The 21,781-nt window shown below is 41.3% G+C and overlaps 1 protein-coding gene across 17 annotated transcripts in view; it reads left to right on the top strand.

Annotated features, from left to right (window-relative positions):
* The first annotated feature begins 7,960 nt into the window (after positions 1-7,960).
* The window catches only part of LOC110493043 (uncharacterized), a 64,092-nt gene continuing 50,271 nt past the window's right edge, over positions 7,961-21,781 (top strand). For all 17 annotated transcript variants that reach the window (XR_016487545.1, XR_016487551.1, XR_016487548.1 and 14 more), the window contains exon 1: positions 7,961-8,432. Coding sequence is in view for 13 of the 17 variants with exons in the window: in XM_090203930.1 (XP_090060056.1) it covers positions 8,374-8,432 (59 nt within the window). In the remaining 4 variants the exon portion in view is untranslated. The remainder of the gene's footprint in view (positions 8,433-21,781) is intronic.

Raw genomic sequence — 21,781 nt, forward strand, 5'->3', positions numbered from 1 at the left:
AGCTATTTGTTCTTGGTTATCTCCTTTCCTCTGAGCTGGAGGAGTCATATAGCTGCATGCCTGTGGAGTCAGCATGGGGGAGGCAGAGAGGATCTATAATGAGTGGGAGGGAGGGAGGTGATGAGTAGAGCTTGGATATTTGAGGGAGGAGAGGGAAACACATTCCAGGTCACAGGTCAGCACTCAGCTCCTGAGATGGGAGGATTTAGTTCTCCTGGTCCCTTATAAACACAACCTTTCCTTTCTCTCAGATAGAATGAGAGGCAGTGTGAGGGACTGAGGGAAAGGGAAGGATGGTACTTCCCAGCTTGCACATTTGGTGACTTGGAAGTTGTGGGAATATGTGTTTTTGGTTTCATATTGTTTCAGAGAATGGAGAACTACGTTTCCTTACCGCTAAAACATTCTTAGAACAAATATGAGCATTCCAGACGGTTCTGGGAACTTTTTTTGGCTGAAGGGAAGTTTTGATAATGTTTTACTCCAGTTCCTTGAATGTTTTCCTGTGAGGTTTTATTAATGCTCTGGGAACAGAAATTATTTTTAAGTTACCTTAAAGTAGTTAAAGAACGTTCTGAGAACATTATGTTATGGAAGTTTTGTTATGATTAATGTTGAACGTTTGCGTAACACTCTGAGAGCGGATTGTAAAGGTTATTTTGGATGTTTTTTTAATAACTTTCCTGAAAAAAATTCCATGTGATTTTAAATAACACTGCTAGCTTATTTTGGGTTATCTTTTTTTAACTCCAAACACAGATAGGACACATATAGGGAAATTAATTTGATTATGCATTAATAATCATCCCCCTAGAGTCTGTTAAACCGGTGCGTCAATATAATTAAATGTAAAAAAAAAAAATCTGTCAGTTTAACTAGAGATATCAGTTTTTTGCATGGAGCTACAGCTGTGTTTGTCAGACCATTAGATCCTGAAAATCGGCTGTAGTGTCCTAGCGGTTTGGCCTACAAAACTAATATGACCACCCTACGGAAAGATGAGAATCTCGCGATGGTGGTCTCCGTTTTGCTCTACACACCCCACTCCTCTGAAATTGATGTGCCAACTTTTGTTTGTAGCATCCAAATCATTTAAAATCAAATTAAAGTGTATTTGTCACGTGCGCTGAATACAACAAGTGTAGACCTTACAGTGAAATGCTTACTTACAAGTCCTAACCAACAGTGCAATTTTTAAGTAAAAATAGGTATTAGGTAAATAATACATAAGTAAAGAAATAAAAACAACAGTAAAAAGACAGTGAAAAATAACAGTAGTGAGGCTATAACAGTAGCGAGGCTATATACAGGCACAGGTTAGTCTGGTTAATTGAGGTAGTATATATATGTAGGTAAGGTTAAAGTGACTATGACTATATGATAAACAGAGAGTAGCAGTAGCATAAAAGAGCGGTTGGAGGGTAGTTGGTGGCAGGACACAACGCAGATAGTCCGGGTAGCCAATGTGTGGGGGCACCAGTTAGTCGGGCTAATTGAGGTTGTATGTACATGAATGTATAGTTCAAGTGACTATGTATAGATGATAAACATTTGGTTACCTTTTGATGACCTGTTCAGGAGTCTTATGGCTTAGGGGTAAAAGCCATTGAGAAGCCTTTTGGTCCTAGACTTGGCGCTCCGGTACTGCTTGCCATGCAGTAGTAGAGAGAAGAGTCTATGACTGGGGTGGGTGGGGTCTATGACAATTTTTAGGGCCTCCCTCAGACACCGCCTGGTGTTGAGGCCGTGGATGGCAGGCAGCTTTGCCCCAGTGATGTACTGGGCCGTACGCACTACCCTCTGTGGTGCATTGCGGTAGGAGGCCGAGCAGTTTCCGTACCAGGCAGTGATGCGCTCAATGTTGCAGCTGTAGAACCTTTTGAGGATCTGAGGACCCATGCCAAATCTTTTTAGTTTCCTGAGGGGGAATAGGTTTTGTTGTGCCCTCTTCACAACTGTCTTGGTGTGTTTGGACCATTCTAGTTTGTTGGTGATGTGGACACCAAGGAACTTGAAGTTCTAGACCTGCTCCACTATAGCCCCGTCGATGAGAATGGGGGCGTTCTCGGTCCTCCTGTCCTGTAGTCCACAATCATCTCCTTATTATTGGTTACATTGAGGGATAGGTTGTTATTCTGGCACCACCCGGCCAAGCCTCTGACCTCCTCCCTATAGGCTGTCTCGTCGTTGACGGTGATCCAGCCTACCATTGTTGTGTCGTCTGCAAACTTAATGATGGTGTTGGAGTCGTGCCTGGCCACGCAGTCGTGGGTGAACAGGGAGTACAGGAGGGGACTGAGCACGCACCCCTGGGGAGCTCCAGTGTTGAGGATCAGCGTGGCAAATCTGTTGCTACATACCCTCAACACCTGGGGGCGGCCTGTCAGTAAGTCCAGGATCCAGTTGCAGAGGGAGGTGTTTAGTCCCAGGATCCTTAGCTTAGTGATGTGCTTTGAGGGTACTATGGTGTTGAATGCTGAGCTGTAGTCAATGAATAGCATTCTTACGTAGGGGTTCCTTTTGTATGGAGATGGCATCTTCTGTGGATCTGTTTGGGTGGTATGCAAATTGGAGTGGGTCTAGGGTTTCTGGGAAAATGATGTTGATGTGAGCCATTACCAGCCTTTCAAAGCACTTCATGGCTACGGACGTGAGTGCTACAGGTCTGTAGTCATTTATTCAGGATGCCTTAGTGTTCTTGGGTACTGGGACTATGGCGGTCTGCTTGAAACATGTTGGTATTACAGACTCAATCAGGGACATGTATATGTTTTTAAATAATATTCTTAGAAGTTCTCTGAAAGTTACTTTAATTAACTGCTGAGTGAAAATTTCAATTTGTAAAGATACAATTCTGTTAACTCAAACCCAAATAATGATGTTCTCTCGCCCTATACTCATATTTGTGGCCAAAGCATAAATTGGAAGAAAAAAAACACTTCAAAAACCGCACCTCAAACTTGTATCCCATACTCCTAACTAACCCATAACCCTGTGTGTGTGAGTGTGTGTGTGTGTGTGTGTGTGCGTGCGTGCGTGCGTGCGTGCGTGCGTGCGTGCGTGCGTGTGCACATGTGTGTCAGACCCCGGCCCTGCAGCTGTGGATCAACCACGCAGGTGGTATCATACTGTAGAGTTGGCTGGCGTTATGCCTACTCTCGGATAAATGATCCACTGTACTCTGGATCAAATACTACAGACAACTTGCTGAAACTTGAGAGTGTGTTAAATATAACATTTTGCAAAAGAATAATGCACAATATTATTCCATTGTTAAAAAAAGTGTAATGTAATCTTTTTTCTGTTGTATTGAATTTGTTTTAATGTTTTAACTTCCTTCACTTCGGGTGCCATTACTGTTATATTTTCACATTTTGCAGCAAAGACTGAGTAGTGACTTCGTTGCACTACTGTATAATTATTCTGCAATTATGCTGTTGTAATGGAAACTATTAGCACAATAGCCTATGTACAAATTAGGGGGGGAAAGCTGGTCAGACGAGCAGATCTAGCTGGACCAGTGTCTTAGACTTATCGGACCGTTTGTTCTGTGTGTCTGGGATACGACCAGACTATTTGAAATCGTTCAAGTACTTTGAGCCTTTTCTCTAGCGTGCCAGATGGGCTGGGTTGAATGTTTTGGGACTATTCCATTGGTTTATTTATCCAGGCATGCTTAATCAAGCACAGATTTAAGTATTTGAAATTATTTGAAATAGTATTTGAACCCAAGTCTGGAGATGAGCAGTGTTCAGGCCAGTGAGTGTGCCATAAAGCCGGGTCTTTCATTTGGCTTGGGCTGTCTTACTTGTCCACCACTGCTCCCCTGCTGTGTGAGCAGCTTCTTCTGACAAGTGGGGTGGGATGGAGGGACGGCAAATCTATGGCAGGCTTTGACACGCTGAGTATTCTCTTTGTCTGACGTGTCACCGAGAAAGACCCAGCAGCACTCGAAGGCGTGATTGGTGTGACGCTTTGCCATGGTAACTATGTTGTCGGCACTGTGGATGTGTGTGTCTGTGTGTGTTTTAGTAGGGATGGTGGCGGGGCATTTTCTCATCAACACCCCAAACGTTGGATATAGAAGCTATAAATGATGTTATTATGTTTGAATAAATGTATGATCGGCGCTATGCTACCGTTTGTCTGCTCACAAGAAAGCTTGTTCTTTGTCAAACTGAACACACAGGAGACTCCCACGATGACCTGTTGTTGCAGGTTCAGAATATCCCCTTAAAGTTTTCCAAGAAAACTGAACTTTGTCATGCATCTGCTGCATGGTCTCACTGGCACCAAGTCCCACTGAACTTGTCACTCTCCAGACACCTCACAAGTCCCCATAGGCTGGAAAGGGACTATGGGACCACCAAAGGGACACGCTTTGCCAAGGTAGTCAGTCACCCCCAGTGCACAAACTGATTGAATCAGCAATGTTTATTGCACATTGTGTTGTGTTACAGCCTGAAATCAAAATGGATAAAATACTATTTTTTTTCTCACACAATACCCCATAATGACAAAGTGAAAACATGTTTTCAAATGCATTGAAAATGTATCAAATGTATATCTAATTTACATACATTACTTGGCAGTTATTACAGCTGAATGCTTTCACATGTGGATTGTATAATATTTGCCCATTATTCTTGTCAAACGTCTTCAACCTCTGTCAAATTGGTTGTCCTGCAATACTTAGTTTGAAGTGAGACTCTATATGGCATGACGCTGTATTTAATTTAAAGTCAGAACCCTTTGCTCATTCAGAACACATACATAAATACCTTGTAACATATATCGCTGTGCTTACTATAAAGTCAGACACCTTTGGTCATTCATAACACATACATAAAGGCGTAATGATGTAAACACAAACGTATTAACCATTAGGGAATTATCACTAGCAGCTGAAACAAATAAACATTAAAGACATGTTTAAATCATACATTTCCTTTTATTTGTAAAGTTTCAAATAGTCCAGCAATGCAATTACACTACCGTTCAAAGGTTTGGAGTCACTTAGAAATGTCCTTGTTTTTGAAAGAAAAGCACATTTCTTGTCCATTAAAATAACATCAAATTGATCAGAAATACAGTGTAGACATTGTTAATGTTGTAAATGACTATTGTAGCTGGAAACGGCAGATGTTTTTTGGAATATCTACATAGGCGTACAGTGGCCCATTATCCAATGGCATGTTGTGTTAGCTAATCCAAGTTTATCATTTTAAAAGGCTAATTGATCGTCAGGAAACCCTTTTGCAATTATGTTAGCACAGCTGAAAACTGTTGTTCTGATTAATGAAGCAAGAAAATTGGCCTTCTTTAGACTAGTTGAGTATCTGGAGCATCAGCATTTATGGGTTCGATTACAGTGCACAACTGAGCAAGAGGACAAGTACATTGGAGTGTCTAGTTTGAGAAACAAACACCTCACAAGTCCTCAACAGGCATCTTCATTAAATAGTACCCGCAAATCACCAGTCTCAACATGAACAGTGAAGAGGCGACTCTGGGATGCTAATTAGATATCCAATTTTGTTGTTAAAAAAGTGTGAAGAAAGTGTGATAAACCAGTAAGAAATGACAGTGTTATAAATGCTCTGTGAAGCCTCAATTGAATATGATTCATAATGCCTTTATTAAGCAGTGCTTATGCCACCCTTTACATAGCATGTATGTCATATTTTATTTTGTGGGTTATGTCACATTTGACAATTGTGGTTATGTCACACAGCAATGTCTCTTAAAAGCTCTTTACAATGCATGATATACTGTTATAGACGGTTTATGAAGCCTTCATAAGCTGAATGCCATTTAAAGCAGGACCAAATTTCAACAACAACAACAAAAACCACTTTGTGTGTATATGGTGAGAACTTAAAAAAATATTTGATCCATTTTGAATACAGGCTGTCACACAACAAAATATGGATTATGTCAACGGGTATGAATACTTTCTGAACAGTGTTTTTTCTGAAGGGTTCAATTTAAAAATAGACAAGGCATAAAGGCCTGTTCCTGGCCGTCATTGAAAATAAGAATTTGTTCTTAACTGACTTGCCTAGTTAAATAAAGATAAAATAAAATATTGGATTCACATCAAGCCAAAATCTATATTAAAGAATAGGCCAACATCAAAACAACCTTCATTTAAAGTGCATTTAAAGTATGATTTGATTAGATTTAATCTCATTCTTTCATTTAGACATTTGGTTGAGATGGAGACGTGAACCCAACATGTTAATGATTCACTTGAAGATTACATTTGAAATCAACCAAAGCTTGAAACCCTATGCCTTTATGCAATTCAACATATCAATTATTCATTTGTAGACAAACTGGAATTCAAGCCAGACTAAGTCTGTTGCGCAAAAGATACATCTCCTTCAAATGTTGATATTTTGTATTTATTCGGGATCCCCATAGCTGCTGCCAAGGCGGCAGCTACTCTTCCTGGGGTCCGAACACACCAAGGCACTTCCATTACACGCAAAACAAAAAAGATTAAACAATGCATCATATAACACCGCTACACTACTACATATCCACAACACAAAATGCAAGATACTACCATACAACAATATTAAAATGTACTTGTGTGTAGAGTTTGGTTGCATTGACAATGACACACAATTCAATATCACTGTTGCACTACAGTAAACAGTAAATGGTTCTGTACTCCAGCACATTCAATTTGAAATAATACAATGATTCTGTGTGCAGACTGTCAGCTTTCATTTGAGGGTCTTTTAATCAGCTTTAATCATCTTTAGGCTCAGGTTTAATTTCAGGGGTCATCCATATCAGGAGAACCATTTAAAAATTACAGCACTTTTTGTATGTACGCTCTTAGAAAAAAAGGGTTCCAAAATGATTATTTGGCCCATAGGGGAACCCTTTGTAACAGTAGTTATTCAACCTTTGAATGAGAAACACAACCATGGCCACATTTTGAGGATATTGTAACTATATGTAATCATAGAACGTGTGCATTTTCAAGATAACATGCAAAAGGTGGGTAAATCTGTGGAGGTCTTCACATTGCTATAGTAATCTGTGCAGAATCTCGAACAGCTTTGATCACTTGCACTATTTACTTTGAATGTAATCTCAACTGCCATCCAGGTCGTTTGGTTGTGCTGTTAGATGAAGCACATTGATAATACATGAAGTTGTTGTATTAATACACAATATCTGACATTGTATTCCCATTTGAAATCTGTTGTGCTTTTAAATGGTTTAAAGTGTTGTGATAACACATTTAGATGACAACTAAGGGCTCGTACCACCAAAGATCAGCGCTATAGCTCGATTGAAATTTAAAGGCAATGTTCCCGGATTTGCAGAGAGACTGCATCCACGGTAAATGCTGCATTTACCGTCTCAATCGGAAATGACCTTTTACATTTCGGATTGAATCGAGCCCTAACCCCAAAAATCTGACATCGTTTTTCAAATTGGAATTTGGCTGTGCTTTTAGATGGCTGAAAGCATAGTGATGAAACAGTGGGAATTCCACAAACTTGTGTGCATAAAGGATGAAATCCCACTGATCAACGTCTCAACCAAATATTACCCAAATTTCCACATTGAAATGACATGGTGCGCCCAGTAGGCCTTCTCCAAATTCCACATGACTTATATATACGTATATTTGTCATGTGATAAACACAATGTGTTCAATCACAGTGTTTTTACTACTTTATGATTGGCAAATAAAACAGAACCTACTCAATATTGCTATTGATTATTAGTAATTCCAGGACCATTAAGTGCTGTTTGTGTCCAAACAGTTATATCTTTATTGTTTTTCTTAATCTGATCTAATCTGAGTGAAACTTGAGATCTGGCGAGTGCATAGGCTGGGCAACAGACAGAGAGACAGGGGGGTGTTAGGGGTCTGGATTAGAGAAGTCTGGGTTATCGTTTTACACCTCCCCCAGGGAAAGCCACATGACCCTGCAGAAGGGAGGTAAAAAGATGTTGGGCCACGTTCTGAGCACTCAATGAGAACCACATGTGGGAAAGAGGGAGAGGAGGAGGAGGGGAGGTGGGCAGTGACTAAAGCCTGTCTCTGTGAGAGGAAAGAGAGTGCTGCTCTACACGCTCCTCACATTTTCAACAAGCTGCGCAGGGGACAGGATCTAAGAGAACAGGAATCCCTGTGTGTGTGTTTCTGTGTCTGTGTGTGTGTGTGTGTGTCCGAGAGTGAATGAGTGGAAAAGGAGTACATAAATCTGTCTTATAGAAACATCCACGCTGGCCATTGGGCTCAGGACTGGAAGATACAGAGAGGTTATTCTGAGGAAGAAGAGGAGCTACACTGTCACATATTTTATCTGATTAAAAGGGGAAGAAGAGGAGAAAGGAGACATGTCACGTGCAATCCCGAGAAGAAACACCAGCAAGCAAGGTTTGCAGAACCTCTTGAAGTGAGTAAAAATATGAATACAGTTTTTGGAGTACAAATAGATTGAATAGAGAAAGAGAGTTAAGCATGCTGTTTATCAGAAGGGAAGAGCTAGAGAAAATGATAAAGAAAAGGTATGCTAGACTCTCGTAAATTGAGTCATAGTGCTATATTATTTTTACAGGCAGCATGCTAGAGTAAATTGAGTTGTAGCTCCAGCCCCTTTCTCAAGCTCTTTGTTTTGTGGACACAAGGCAGCAATCAGGTTAATAGTTACTGTGACTGAGGCACAGGTACTGTGTGGCCTAAACAGCACACAACTCAAACACACGAAGCAGCTGGAGAATTCAAGACAAAATGCTGTATACTAATCTAGGAATGGTCTTCAATTACAGCTGGTGTTGGTGTTCCACATATGGACGTGAGTCAGAACCTGTCCTCATTTAACTCAGAACACCCTTTCTTGGCTGAGGAAAACTGCTGCATTAATTTGTATAAAATCCATATTTTACACAAAAAATAAACTGAACTGTTTGATATACTGCATAATATCATCCATATGTCAAACCATGTGTCCATATATCCCCAGTTCTGGCTAGCCTCTCCTTAGTAAACATGTTTGTCTGATTGGGCACCAGAGGGAAGGATCAGTGTACTCTACTGTAGATGTGGGTCAGAGATCAGAGATCAGACCACACAGCAGCATACACAAAGCGTCTCCGAGTAGGAGTGCTGATCAAGGATCAGTTTTGCCTTTTAAATCACGTGTCTTTTAAATCATAATGACTAAGAGGGGGGACCTGATCCTAAATCAGCACTCTTATTCTGAGACGCTTTATAAATACAGGCCCTGGGCTTTCTCCTGCTGCTCTGATTACAGGAGGGGTTATTCAATGACCATTGCCCCGGGTCTTATCACCGTTGACACAACCTGGACAGGCACTGAAGCAGAGCGCCACTCTGTCACCAGAGACAGACCTTTTCATCAGCCCTCCTGACTGGGTTGTTTGTTGTTCATTTAGGAGGCTTGGAGGGTGGTGGAAGAGAGATAAGTAGAGAGAGAGAGAGAGGGACAGAGAGAGGGAAGAAAAGAGAGATAAAGAGAAAGATTATGAGAGAGGTGCCCAAGGCTTTCTCTTCTGACTGTAGCTGAGGGAAATTCAGTCAGTGACCTGTGTCAGAAGTGACGGGTGACATGGGCAGCGCGATTGTGAAAGAGGCTGCTTATGGGTGGTGGCATGTTAGGTCTTTTTCCTTCTTTTTTTCATTCCTCCAGCGTTGCTCTATGGGAGAAAGCAGGTAGTGAAAGAACAGTGTATGTGCTCTGTAAACTCTCAAAATGAAGAGGGGTAGAGCATGGCACTTGCAACGCCAGGGTTGTAGTTTGATTCCCAAGATGGACCAGTACGAAACAATTCTGCATAAGAGCATCTGCTAAATGACTGTAAATGGACATAACATGAGACATGAAAATAACATTGATTCCATCTAAAGAGAACCAATACAGTCCCATTAACGAACAGTCTTATTTACTTCCCAGTTTGAAGGAACACAGAATACTGTTTGGGAAAGGGACCTTAAGACACTTCAACCATTATGATCAACAAAAGAATACGTGAAAGAGAGTGAATGAGTGCTGCATTCAGTCTTCAATGAAAATACAATCCTTTTGTTTTGATTGTGTAATCAGAGTTTTCCAGTTTTGTCAATGGGAGAGGAGAGGCAGGCTTGAGGATTTCAGGTGGAGCAGAGCAGGTGTGGTTTGTCAAACAGCTGAGAGTCGAGGCTTAAGCTGCTCCGAGGGTGTGGAATACAAGATACATTTTTGTGGTATTTTTTCAGGGCTGCCAAAAACTATCTTTTCTCGCACACTTGTCTCTCACACACTTGTCCCTATGAAATGCTCTGCCAGTTGCTTTGACATGCCAATGAGAAGGCTGTTTATCTTTAGGCACGGTGTTAAAGATGTGATTAACATCCAATGATAACATGTTTCAAACTGGTGTCGTCCCACAGCTTTTTGATGAACCTGATTATGGCTGTGTGTGTGTGTGTGTGTGTGTGTGTGTGTGTGTGTGTGTGTGTGTGTGTGTGTGTGTGTGTGTGTGTGTGTGTGTGTGTGTGTGTGTGTGTGTGATACCTTTTACTAGCCTTCTTGTTTACTCTGATGTTGCCATTTCTGAGTTAGGATGTTTTTTTTAGTGTGGGCGTATACCGTTCATTAGACCCACTGATTGGCCAGCTCATCCTCTTCAGATGTATGACATCATATTCTATGAGTGAATAGCAAGCATTTTCTAAACGGTCTGTTTGAGAAAAGTTTGAGGTGGGGTTTTTTGAAGTGTTTTTTTCTCCAATTTATGCTTTGACCACAAATGTGAGTATAAGATGAGTCAGCAACATTATTTGGGTATGAGTTAACAGAACATTAACTTTTAAATGTGAGGGCAGTGGTGGAAAAAGTACACAATTGTCATACTTGAGTAAAAGTAAAAAGTAAAAGTAAATGCTATACATCAAATTCCATATTTTAAGCAAACCAGATGCCAGACAGAGACACATTCCCATACTCAGAGGCAGTAGGGATGACAATGCATTATATTGATAGGTGCATAAATTGGAACATATTGCTGTCCTGCCTGAGCATTTGAAATGTAGTGCTTTTGGGTGTAGGGGACAATTTCTGGGAGTAAAAAGTACATATTTTCTTTAGGAATGTAGTGGAGAAAAAAGTAAAAGTTGTCAAAAATATAAATAATAAAGTAAAATAGATATACTCTCCCAAAAAATGACTTAAGTAGTACTTTAAGTATTTTACTTGTGTACTTTACACCACTGAGTGAGGGAACCGTTAGGAGGGGAGTAGAATGCTCTTCAACCAATGTGTTTAGGGAACAGTTATAAACACTACAGCCAGGCCAGTGAGTGCATCAGAGCTGTGTCCCAAGAAGCAGTTGGGCTAATCCTCAGTGCAGATGGTGCCACTCTGGGAGAGTGGAGAGAGATGGATGACATCAGCTTCAGACAGACACTCCTCCATCCCATCCCTTCCTTAGAAAGTGTCTGATTATGCCAAACCTCTCATCCGCTTGTCTAAAGGCTCTGTTGCCTCAGATATACTATCAAGTGAGTCCCATCCCATCATTAGAAGGTGTCTGACAATGCCAAACCCTTGTAGTCTTTTGGAAGTGTTGTTGAAGTTTTGTATTTTTTTATTTTTTTTTTACAGATTTTCACCCCCGCAATGAAAGTATGGTTTTCAGTTTGTTCATGAACCCTCATCATCTTGTCTAAATGTTATGTTGTCTCAGATTTACTATCAAGTGAGAAAGAGATATTGATGTTAGAAGTCAAACAAACTCAAAGTTTAGTCTTATTATTGTTTTTAAAAAAAAGCACTTACACTAAGCAATGAAACTGCCCTCTCAGAAAAATCACTTGACATAAGTGTAGCTTGGCTAGCTGCGCTTGTGTCATAGAGATTTTTCTGAGATTGTTTCCATTTTTGTTCTGTTTGTTTTTGTCGGAATTGACATGCCGCTCTTTGAGGTACCAGATGAGGCCTCTAAACACGTTTTATCTCATGTTGTAACATTCATTTGAATGGGTCAAGAAAGGCATGTTGGTCTGTTTTGAATGAAGTGAGAGAGAGACAGAGAGAGTGAGGGCGCCTCCTCTGATAGATACATAAACTATCTAATCCCACACGGAAGATAAGATGATACGCAAATAGTTTCACCAGAGCTGCTCATTGGACAGCTTTATCATGGTATTCCATGCAGTTGAGAAATTACGTGCGCATATACAGTTCCAGTCAAAAGTTTGGACACACCTCACCACATTGTAGAATAATAGTGAAGACATCAACACTTTGAAATAGCACATATGGATTCATATAGTAACCAAAAAAGTATTAAACAAATGAAAATATATTTTAGATTCTTCAAAGTAGACACCCTTTGCCGTAAAGACAGCTTTGCATTCTCTCAACAAACTTTATAAAAACATATATATTTCACCTTTATTTAACCAGGTAGGCCCGTTGAGAACAAGTTCTCATTTACAACTGCCACCTGGCCAAGATAAAAACAAAGCAGTGCGGCAAAAACAACAACAGAGTTACACATTAAAAAAAACTTACAGTCAATAACACAATAGAAAAGAAAAATAGAAAAAGCTATGTACAGTGTGTGCAAATGTAGAAGAGTAGCGAGGTAGGCAATAAATAGGCCATAGAGGCAAAATAATTACAATTTAGCATTAACACCGGAGTGATAGAAGTGCAGAGGATGACGTGCAAGTAGAGATACTGGGGTGCAAAAGAGCAAGAGGGTAAGTAATAATATGGGGATGAGGTAGTTGGGTGTGCTATTTACAGATTGGCTGTGTACAGGTACAGTGATCGGTAAGCTGCTCTGACAGCTGATGCTTAAAGTTAGAGAGGGATATATAAAGGCCCCAGCTTCAGGGGTTTTTGCAATTCGTTGACCAGTGCAATATACCTGCTGGAGCGCATGCTGCGGGTGGGTGTTACTATGGTGACCAGTGAGCTGAGATAAGGCGGGGCTTTACCTAGCAAAGATTATAGTTGACATTATAGACGACCTGTATATATATGACTACATCCAGTAGTCTACCACAGTAGTCACCTGGAATGAGGTAGTCATCTGTAATGAGGTAGTCACCTGGAATGTTTTTCCAACAGTCTTGAAGGAGTTCCCACATATGCTGCGCACTTGTTAGCTGTTTTTCCTTCACTCTGCAGTCCAACTCATCCCAAACCATCTTAATTGTGTTGAGGCCTGGTAATTATAGAGCCAAGGTCATCTGATGCAGCACTCCATCACTCCCCTTCTTGGTAAAATAGCCCTTACCAGAGCCTGTAGGTGTGTTTGTTCATTGTCCTGCTGAAAACAAATGATAGTCCCACTAAGTGCAAACCAAATGGGATGGCCTATCGCTGCAGGATTCTGTGGTAGCCATGCTGGTTGTGTGCCTTGAATTCTAAATATTCATAGACAGTGTCACCAGAAAAGCACTCCCACACCATCACACCTCCTCCTCCAGGCTTCATGGTGGGAACCACACATGCGAAGATCATCCTTTCATCTACTCTGCGTCTCTCACAAAGACACGGCAGTTGGAACCAAAAATCTCACATTTTGGACTCATCAGACCAAAGGACAGATTTCCGCCGGTCAAATATCCATTGCTCGTGTTTCTTGGCCCAAGCAAGTCTCTTCTTATTATTGGTGTCCTGTAGTAGTGGTTTCTTTGCCGCAATTCAACCATGAAGGCCTGATTCACACAGTCTCTGAACAGTTGATCTTGAGATGTGTCTTTTACTTGAACTCTGTAAAGCATTTATTTGGACTGTAATTTCTGAGGCTGGTAACTCTACTGAACTTATCCTCTGCAGCAGAGGTAACTCTTGGTCTTTCTTTCCTGTGGCGGTCCTCATGAGAGTCAATTACATCACAGCGCTTGATTGTTTTTGTGACTGCACTTGAAGAAACTTTCAAAGTTCTTGAATTGTTCCCTGATTGACTGACCTTCATGTCTTAAAGTAATGATGGACTGTTGTTTCTCTTTGCTTATTTGAGCTGTTCTTGCCATCATATGGACTTGGTCTTTTACCAAATAGAGCTATCTTCTGTACACCACCCCTAACTTGTCACAGCACAACTTAATGTCTCAAATTCATTAACACTTTTTTTTGGTTATTACATGATTCCATATGTGTTATTGCATTGTTTTGATGTTGATACAATGTAGAAAATAGTAAAAAAAAAAAAAAACATTGAATGAGTAGGTCCGTCCAAACTTTTGACCAAATAAGAATACGAACAAAGTAAATTACATTATAATATAATAAATATTTGAGCATAAGTATTATACAGGAACACACAATTTAAAATACAATATTTACATGAATATTGGGGAAGGGGGGATGGGGGCAAATGTATCAATTGAGCAGTATAATAAGAGTCTGGTAGCAACAGTTGTGATGTGTGCTAAGGTGAGGAGAATCAAAGCAGGTCCATTTCAAGTGTTCAGTAGTCTTATGGCTTGTAGATAGGAACTGTCTCTCAGCCTCTTGGTTGAGACCTCATGCTCCGTCACCGTTTGTCCGACGATAAGGGAGAGAACAGCTTGTGGCTGGGCTGTGTGGGGTCCTTGTTTATGCTGCCCCGGGGTGGCATGCCAAATTTCTTCAGCCGCCTTAGGAAGTAGAGACACTGTTGCACCCTCTTGACAAGAGTGGTGGTGTTGTTGGTTCATGACAAGTCCTTGGTGATGTGGTTGCCAAGGAACTTGAAACTCGTAACTCTCTCTACTACAGTCCTATTGATATGGATCGGGGCATGTTCCCTCCTCTGCTTCCTGAAGTCAACAATCAACTGACACCAGTATGCCAGTAAATTTACCTCCTCCCTGTAGGCTGACTCGTTGTTTGGTTATCATGCCTACAACCGTGATGTCATCAGAAAACTTGATGATGGAGTTGGGGTCATGCAAAGGCACGCAGACATGGGTACATGAGTACAGCAGAGGACTGAGGACACACCCCTGGGGGGCTCTGATGTTAATAGTCAGTGTGGAGGAGGTGTTGTTGCCATTTCTCACGGCCTATGGTCTGCCCGTCAGGGAGTCTAGGGTCCAATTGCAGAGGGTGGTGTCCAGACCCAGGTCTCTAAGCTTGGTGTCAAGCTTGGAGGGAACAAAAGTGTTGAATGCTGAACAGCAGTCAATGAACAGCATTCTCACATAGGTTTTCCTCTTGTCCAGATGTGTTAAAAGCCGTGTGAATAGCGATGGAAATGGCATATTCCGTGGATTTTCTGGAGAGGTAGGATTGGAGTGAGTCTAGTGTGGCTGGCATCCTGGCATCAATGTGGGCCATGACCAGCCTCTCAAAGCACTTCATGATGACCGAGGTGAGCGCGACGGGGCACTAGTCATTTGGGCATGTAACCTTGTTTTTCTTGGACACCGGGATGATGGTGGTCTCCTTAAAGCAGGTGGGGACTACAGCCTGGGACAGGGACAGGTTGAATATGTTCAAGAAGATGACCGCAAAGAAGACGCCCGCCAGCTAGTCAGCACACACTCTGAGGACACAACCAGGGATGCCAACTGGGCCAGCGGCTTTTGAGAGTTTTCCTCACATCAGCCTTGGAGAGCGAAAACACCTGGAAGGCCAGTGCAGTGAGAGTCTCCCTGGATGGATTGTTATTTTCTGCCTCGAAGCTAGCATAGAATGTGTTAAGCTCGTCTGGGAGGGAGGCTTCGGTGGGCACCTCACAGCTGGATTTTCCTTTGTAGTCTATGATAGTCTGTTGACCTTGCCACATGTAACGCGAGTCTGAGTTGTCGAACATCAATTCAAGTTTGAGTCTGTATTGTCTTTTTGCACCCCTAATGGATTTGCGGTGCTCGGACCTGCTTGCGTTTTTTGCGTTGCGCACCACAGAGTCATCTGGGTTCCCAGATGTAGTAAATTAGCTGTGCTCCTCTCATTTCGTAACTTGTTCAACCACTTCTTGGAAAATTAATCTCTTCAGTATCGTCAACAACATGATATTGTGACTAGCTGATGTAATGGCCTCCACAAAGTAACTGTTCTAACTTGTTTCATGACAACCATGAGATCATCATGGAAAGGTTTCCCAGCACCCCCTCCTCAGTGTCTGTCTGTCTTTTATCAGGGGATGTTATTATTTAATAATTCAGCAAGTAAACAACATAACTTGTTTTGTTAAACATGTGCTATTAACCTTTCTAATTTACGCTAATAACGACTTTGTTTGTGAAATGCTTACTTTGTTACCTAATGCATCTGTAGTCAAGTATTACTTTACTACTTACAACGGTCAAGCAAACAGTGTGTTTTATGTACAAATTCTACACAACAGCCGGAATATATGTTCCTGTCCTCTTCTGATCTCTGTGGTCTCTGGGTGGCCAGTCTGGTTCTTTAACAGCCAGGTGTCAAACCTAACATGGGAGTCAGAAATTAGGGAATGAATTACCAGAGGGGTTCACATTTTTTGCCACATCATCATTCCAACACCCTCAGTGCACCTGAAAGCTTTATTGTTGGGGTAGATCATGTCCTTAACTTCCAGAGGGAAAAAGACTCAGGCTGCCAATATTTCGGCCTGTACTTTGCCAACCAAATACATTATCATGAAACATTGTAATTGCTTGTGATCCCCTGGCTGCTGTTAGGTTAGTTTTAGATCGCCAAACTTCCCCATCTCTGAACCTAAAGTCTGAAACCCAGCAGTGGCCTTCATCTCTGTGGGTTAAGGTTGTTGGTGGCCTATGCTCCAGGAGGAGTTAAAGCCCTCTGGCAGTTCCTGTTACGGGGTCTAGTTAATAGGTAATCAACTAGCTGTTCTGTTATCCAGACCCTGCATGTAGGGACTTGTACAATACTTGAACATGACTATTGAACTTGACATTCATGCCGTTTTAATGAATTCTTCTAACATATCATACTAAAACATGGGATCAGAAGTGGCTCGAAAGCCACGCACTTGTTATTTTTGTAGCTAAGTACAGTATAAGCTTAGTTACATTCCATAGTTAAAGAAACACCGTTGTCTAATGCTAAATACATTACAGCATAGTGATCACCTTGTTGTTAGCTGGCTAGCTAGCATCACCACTTACCTCGTTGACTGAAGGCAAAGAGATCTCCTATTCCATCGCCGTGGCAGTAAACAATCAATCTCCAAAAGTTAAAAAAAAAATGTTTTACCTTTATTTTCCAAGGTTAGTCTCATTGAGATTAACAATCTCTTTTACAAGAGAGACCTGACCACAAATGTTGCATACACTGTACACAAAGTTGCATACACATTTACAACATAAAAAACAAAGCAATACAGTTTAAAAAACATCAATTTACACAATGAACAGCAAGATGGTTTGGGAAAGTGTGGCGCAACTAGGGGTCAAAACATTCACAGACCACCACTTAATTTTCCACCATAGTGTTTAACCTAGCTTCAAACTAATTTAAAGCAATTTCATCTGACAGAGTTGAGTCTGGACAATACCAAAGACAGACTGCAGTTCTTCAAAGGCCTCATTCGGTAGTGAAGCACAACAACTGTGTCATTAGCTTAAAATTAGCATTTGATGCAATTCTATCAACAATATTAATATAGATATAGGGGTGGCAAGTAGCCTAGTGGTTAGAGTGTTGAGCCAGTAAGCAAAAGGTTCCTGGATCAAATCCCTGAGCTGACAAGATAAAAATCTGTTGTTCTACATCTAACAAGACAGTTAACCCACTGTTCCCTGGCAGGCCGTCATCGTAAATAAGAATTACAGAACCCACTGGTATAAAGGATTTGGAGACAGGCGCAGGAATAAACAATTGGATTTTTTAATGTATACAAAACACTGGGCTGTACCCAAACAAAAGAGCGAGGGTAAACATTGTTGAACGATACGGGACGATACCCGTAATACAAAATATATAAAGCATGCAGCATAACAGCTTCACCAACTCATAGGTACTCACATCAACAATGGACATGGGAACAATAACCGACAAAGACAGAGGGAAGAGAGGGAACATATATAACATACTAATCAGGGGAAATGGGAACCAGGTGTGTGTAATCAGACATGACAGTCCAGGATTGATGATAATGAATCCTGATCAGTAAACCCTAGAAAGCCAGTGACGTAGACCTCCGGATCTGGTGAACAGAATGATGATCAGTACCGGGGGGATCCGTGACACTGACCAGTTAAGGTGCGCCTTGGCCTTCTAGAAACTATAATTCAAAGTGAAAGACACTTCTATTGCCACGTCCTCTCAGCCAAAGGCCTGCAGCCGGACAAAGAGAAAGTAAAAGTGATCCTCGTTATGCCAAACCCGACTGATGCAAAAGGAGAGCAGCATCTTATCAGCTTTGCAAACTATCTCGCAAAGTTCATGCCAACCCTGTCAGCAGTCTGTGAGCCTCTACGACAACTGCTGGACGACTGCTATCCAAACACGAGGCTGCGGTGCAGGAGATTAACTTCTCTAGGGTAGGGGGCAGTATTTTGACATCCGGATGAAAAGCATGCCCAAAGTAAACGGCCTGTTGCTCAGGTCCAGAAGCTATATGCATATCCAGAAGCTAGGATATCTTCTTGAGTGTAGGGGTCAGGATTTTTGTTTTTGGCTAAAAAACGTACCCAATTGAAACGGCCTATTTCTCAGGCCCAGAAACTAGAATATGCATATAATTGTCAGATTAGGATAGAAAACACTCTAAAGTTTCCAAAACTGTCAAAATCTTGTCTGGGTGTCTAACATAACTGATATTGCAGGCGAAAACCTGAGGAAAATCCAACAAGGAAGTGCTGTTTTTCCTGAAAGCTCTCTGTACCATTGGATGCCTTGCCTCAATTTAAAGGGATATCAACCAGATTCATTTCCTATGGCTTCCTCAAGGTGTCAACAGTCTTTAGACCTAGTTTCAGGCTTTTATTTTGAAATATGAGGGAGAAAGATCACATTGTGTCAGTGGATAGCTGGGTGTTCGCAGAGTTTTGCTTGCCCAACAGAGTGGGGCAGCCATTGTCTCTCCCACTCCTATTGAAAAAGCTACAGTCCCGGTTGATATATTATCGATGATATATTTTAAAGATTAACCTGTGTTCGTTTAAAGATTAACTTCTTGTTAAACCAACCACAGTGTCATATTTATAAAATGCTTTTCGGCGAACGCATACCTAGCCCAGAACATAGCTAGCCCAGAACAAATTATTTCAAACAGTAACCAGCCAAGCAGAAGCGTTACAAAACTCAGAAATAGAGATAAAATAGAGATAAAATTAATCCCTTATCTTTGATGATCTTCATATGGTGGCAATCAGAAGACATTCATTTACTCAATAAATGTTCCTTTTGTTCGATGAAGTCTCTTTATATCCAAAAACCTCAGTTTTGTTAGCGCGTTTTCTTCAGTACAGGCTCAAACTCAGTCAAAAAAATCAGACAAAAAAATCCAAATTGTATCCGTAAAGTTCATAGAAACATGTCAAACGATGTTTATATTCAATCCTCATGTTGTTTTTTAGCCTAAATGATAATATTTCAACCAGACAATAACGTTGTCAATATAAAAGGTAAACAAGAAATGCACATGCGCCTGAAAAAACACTGCGTCACGTTAGGTTCCACTCGTTCAGACTGGTCTTACTCCCTCATTCATAAGAATACAAGCCTGAAACGATTTCTAAAGACTGTTGACATCTAGTGGAAGGCATAGGAACTGCAAATGGATACTGTAATGGCATTGAATAGAAAACTACAAAACCAAAAAGAAAACTACTTCCTGAATGGATTTTTCTCAGGTTTTCGCCTGCTATATCAGTTCTGTTATACTCACAGACACAAATGTAACAGTTTTGGAATAGAGTAGATTTGCATAGAGTGTTTTCTATGCAAATCTACCAGTTATATGCATATCATATCTTCTGGGTCCGAGTAGCAGGCCGTTTAATTTGGGCATGCTTTTCATCCAAAATGTTGAATGCTGCCCCCTACCCTAGAGAGGTTAAGAACATAATGTTGTGTTGTTACGTTTGCACTTTCTATTGAAAAGGATGATGTTAAGGGATATAGTTGATAGGTAATCAGCTAGCTGTTCTGTTATCCAGACTCTGCATGTAGGGACTTGTACAATACTTGAACATGGCTTTTGAACATGACATTCGTGTCTCTTTATTCATTAATCTAACATATCATACTGAAACCGTTCCCACTCCAGGAACTCCCGCTAATCACACTCACCTGTGACACACAACACTGACCCATCTGCTCTGGAGAGGCATTTGCCTGTTTATCTTCAGTTTTGTGTGGCGACAGGAGTGGCTTGCTCAGGCTTGCTCTGGTGTGAATTTACAAAGGGGCAAAAACCGCCCCAAAAACATTCCCTCAACAGTCTCACTGTCGGAGTCTGGCTCCTTGGCCCTGCGGCTGTTGCTTTTGAACGTTATTCAGAGGAAGTCGAGCTTAGACATTGATACAATTGTCAGGAAAGGCAACATAAGCCCCAATGTAAACCAGATTCTGTAAACCATATTCTTTGGAGTGTCTTTTCTCACTACTGTGAGAGTGAGTTCATGGAAATAAAGCAATTACAGATCGGTTACAGATCTAAAAGATGGAGTGAGAAAATGGGTCACTTAGATTAGGTTTAAATGAGAACAGATTCAGTGACTGAAAGAGGATGACAAAGAAAGAAAGGCCATCTATAATCCAGACACCAAAAGATGAATTACATCATCATCTGAGTCAGACATTTGACTTGTGCCAAGAATGAGACAATCCCATAATGCTGATTAAAGGAAAAATAATAAGAGGATATAAAAGTTAAGTCAGCGAGCCTTGGTCCTGAAACGTCCACTACTACCATACCAACTGGCTGTGCTTGCGTCCTTGTGTCCAAAAAGAATTGGAGACAAACTCACACAAATTATATTTTACCTCATAACTGATGTGTCAAATGTGCTATACTTTGAAATCGCCTTTGTGAAATCTTGAAATAGCTTCCTGATTCATAACTCAGTGGTTTTGGGCACTTGGTCATGTCATTCTCCCCAGGCCTCTCTCTCTCCTACCTATTCATGCTGACCATAACTGCTACGCGAATGGAAAAAAGGAAAGAAAGAACGTGCCTGGAGGCAAAGGGAGAAGAGGGGAATGAGGGAATGAAGCTGATGCTATTGCTTGTAACTGAAAATTACTAATGGGTGGTGGGGGGCTGATTTTACAGACCATCCCACCTACATGGCTCTTTATTGGGGGTGTTGTAAAATGGAGAGTCACTGAAACAGATGGGTTGAAGGTCTCAGGTGGTGATAACAACACACACACACACACACACACACATACACACACACACACACACACACACACACACACACACACACACACACACACACACACACACACACACACACACAGGACCTGGGGTCTGGGACACATTAGGGCCCTATTAGTGACCTGAGCCTGCCTTAATTGATCCAGAAGCCAAACGGTTGTGCGTGCTGTCATCTGACACCCTGACACACAGATGGAACCTATTAACCACCAGTCCTCCTGCATTCACCCTCAGGCAAATACAAATGTGTGTTTGTGTGTGTGTGTGTGTTTGCGTGTGTGTGTATTCACCCTGAGGCTAATACCATGGTCCCTTCGCTACACAACAGAGACATACAGCACAGCAGACACGTCCATACGTGCTGTAGTATCTGCTCATCATAATTACAGAAAAATAGATGGCATGCACTTCCAGGCAATGTCTAAATGTCTAAATGTCTAAATCAGCGAGGGTGAACTTTAAACCCTTT

Source organism: Oncorhynchus mykiss, chromosome 2 (genome assembly GCF_057628025.1).
Source record: "Oncorhynchus mykiss isolate SJ-2025 chromosome 2, ASM5762802v1, whole genome shotgun sequence".
In the NCBI taxonomy this organism is placed as follows: Eukaryota; Metazoa; Chordata; class Actinopteri; order Salmoniformes; family Salmonidae; genus Oncorhynchus; species Oncorhynchus mykiss.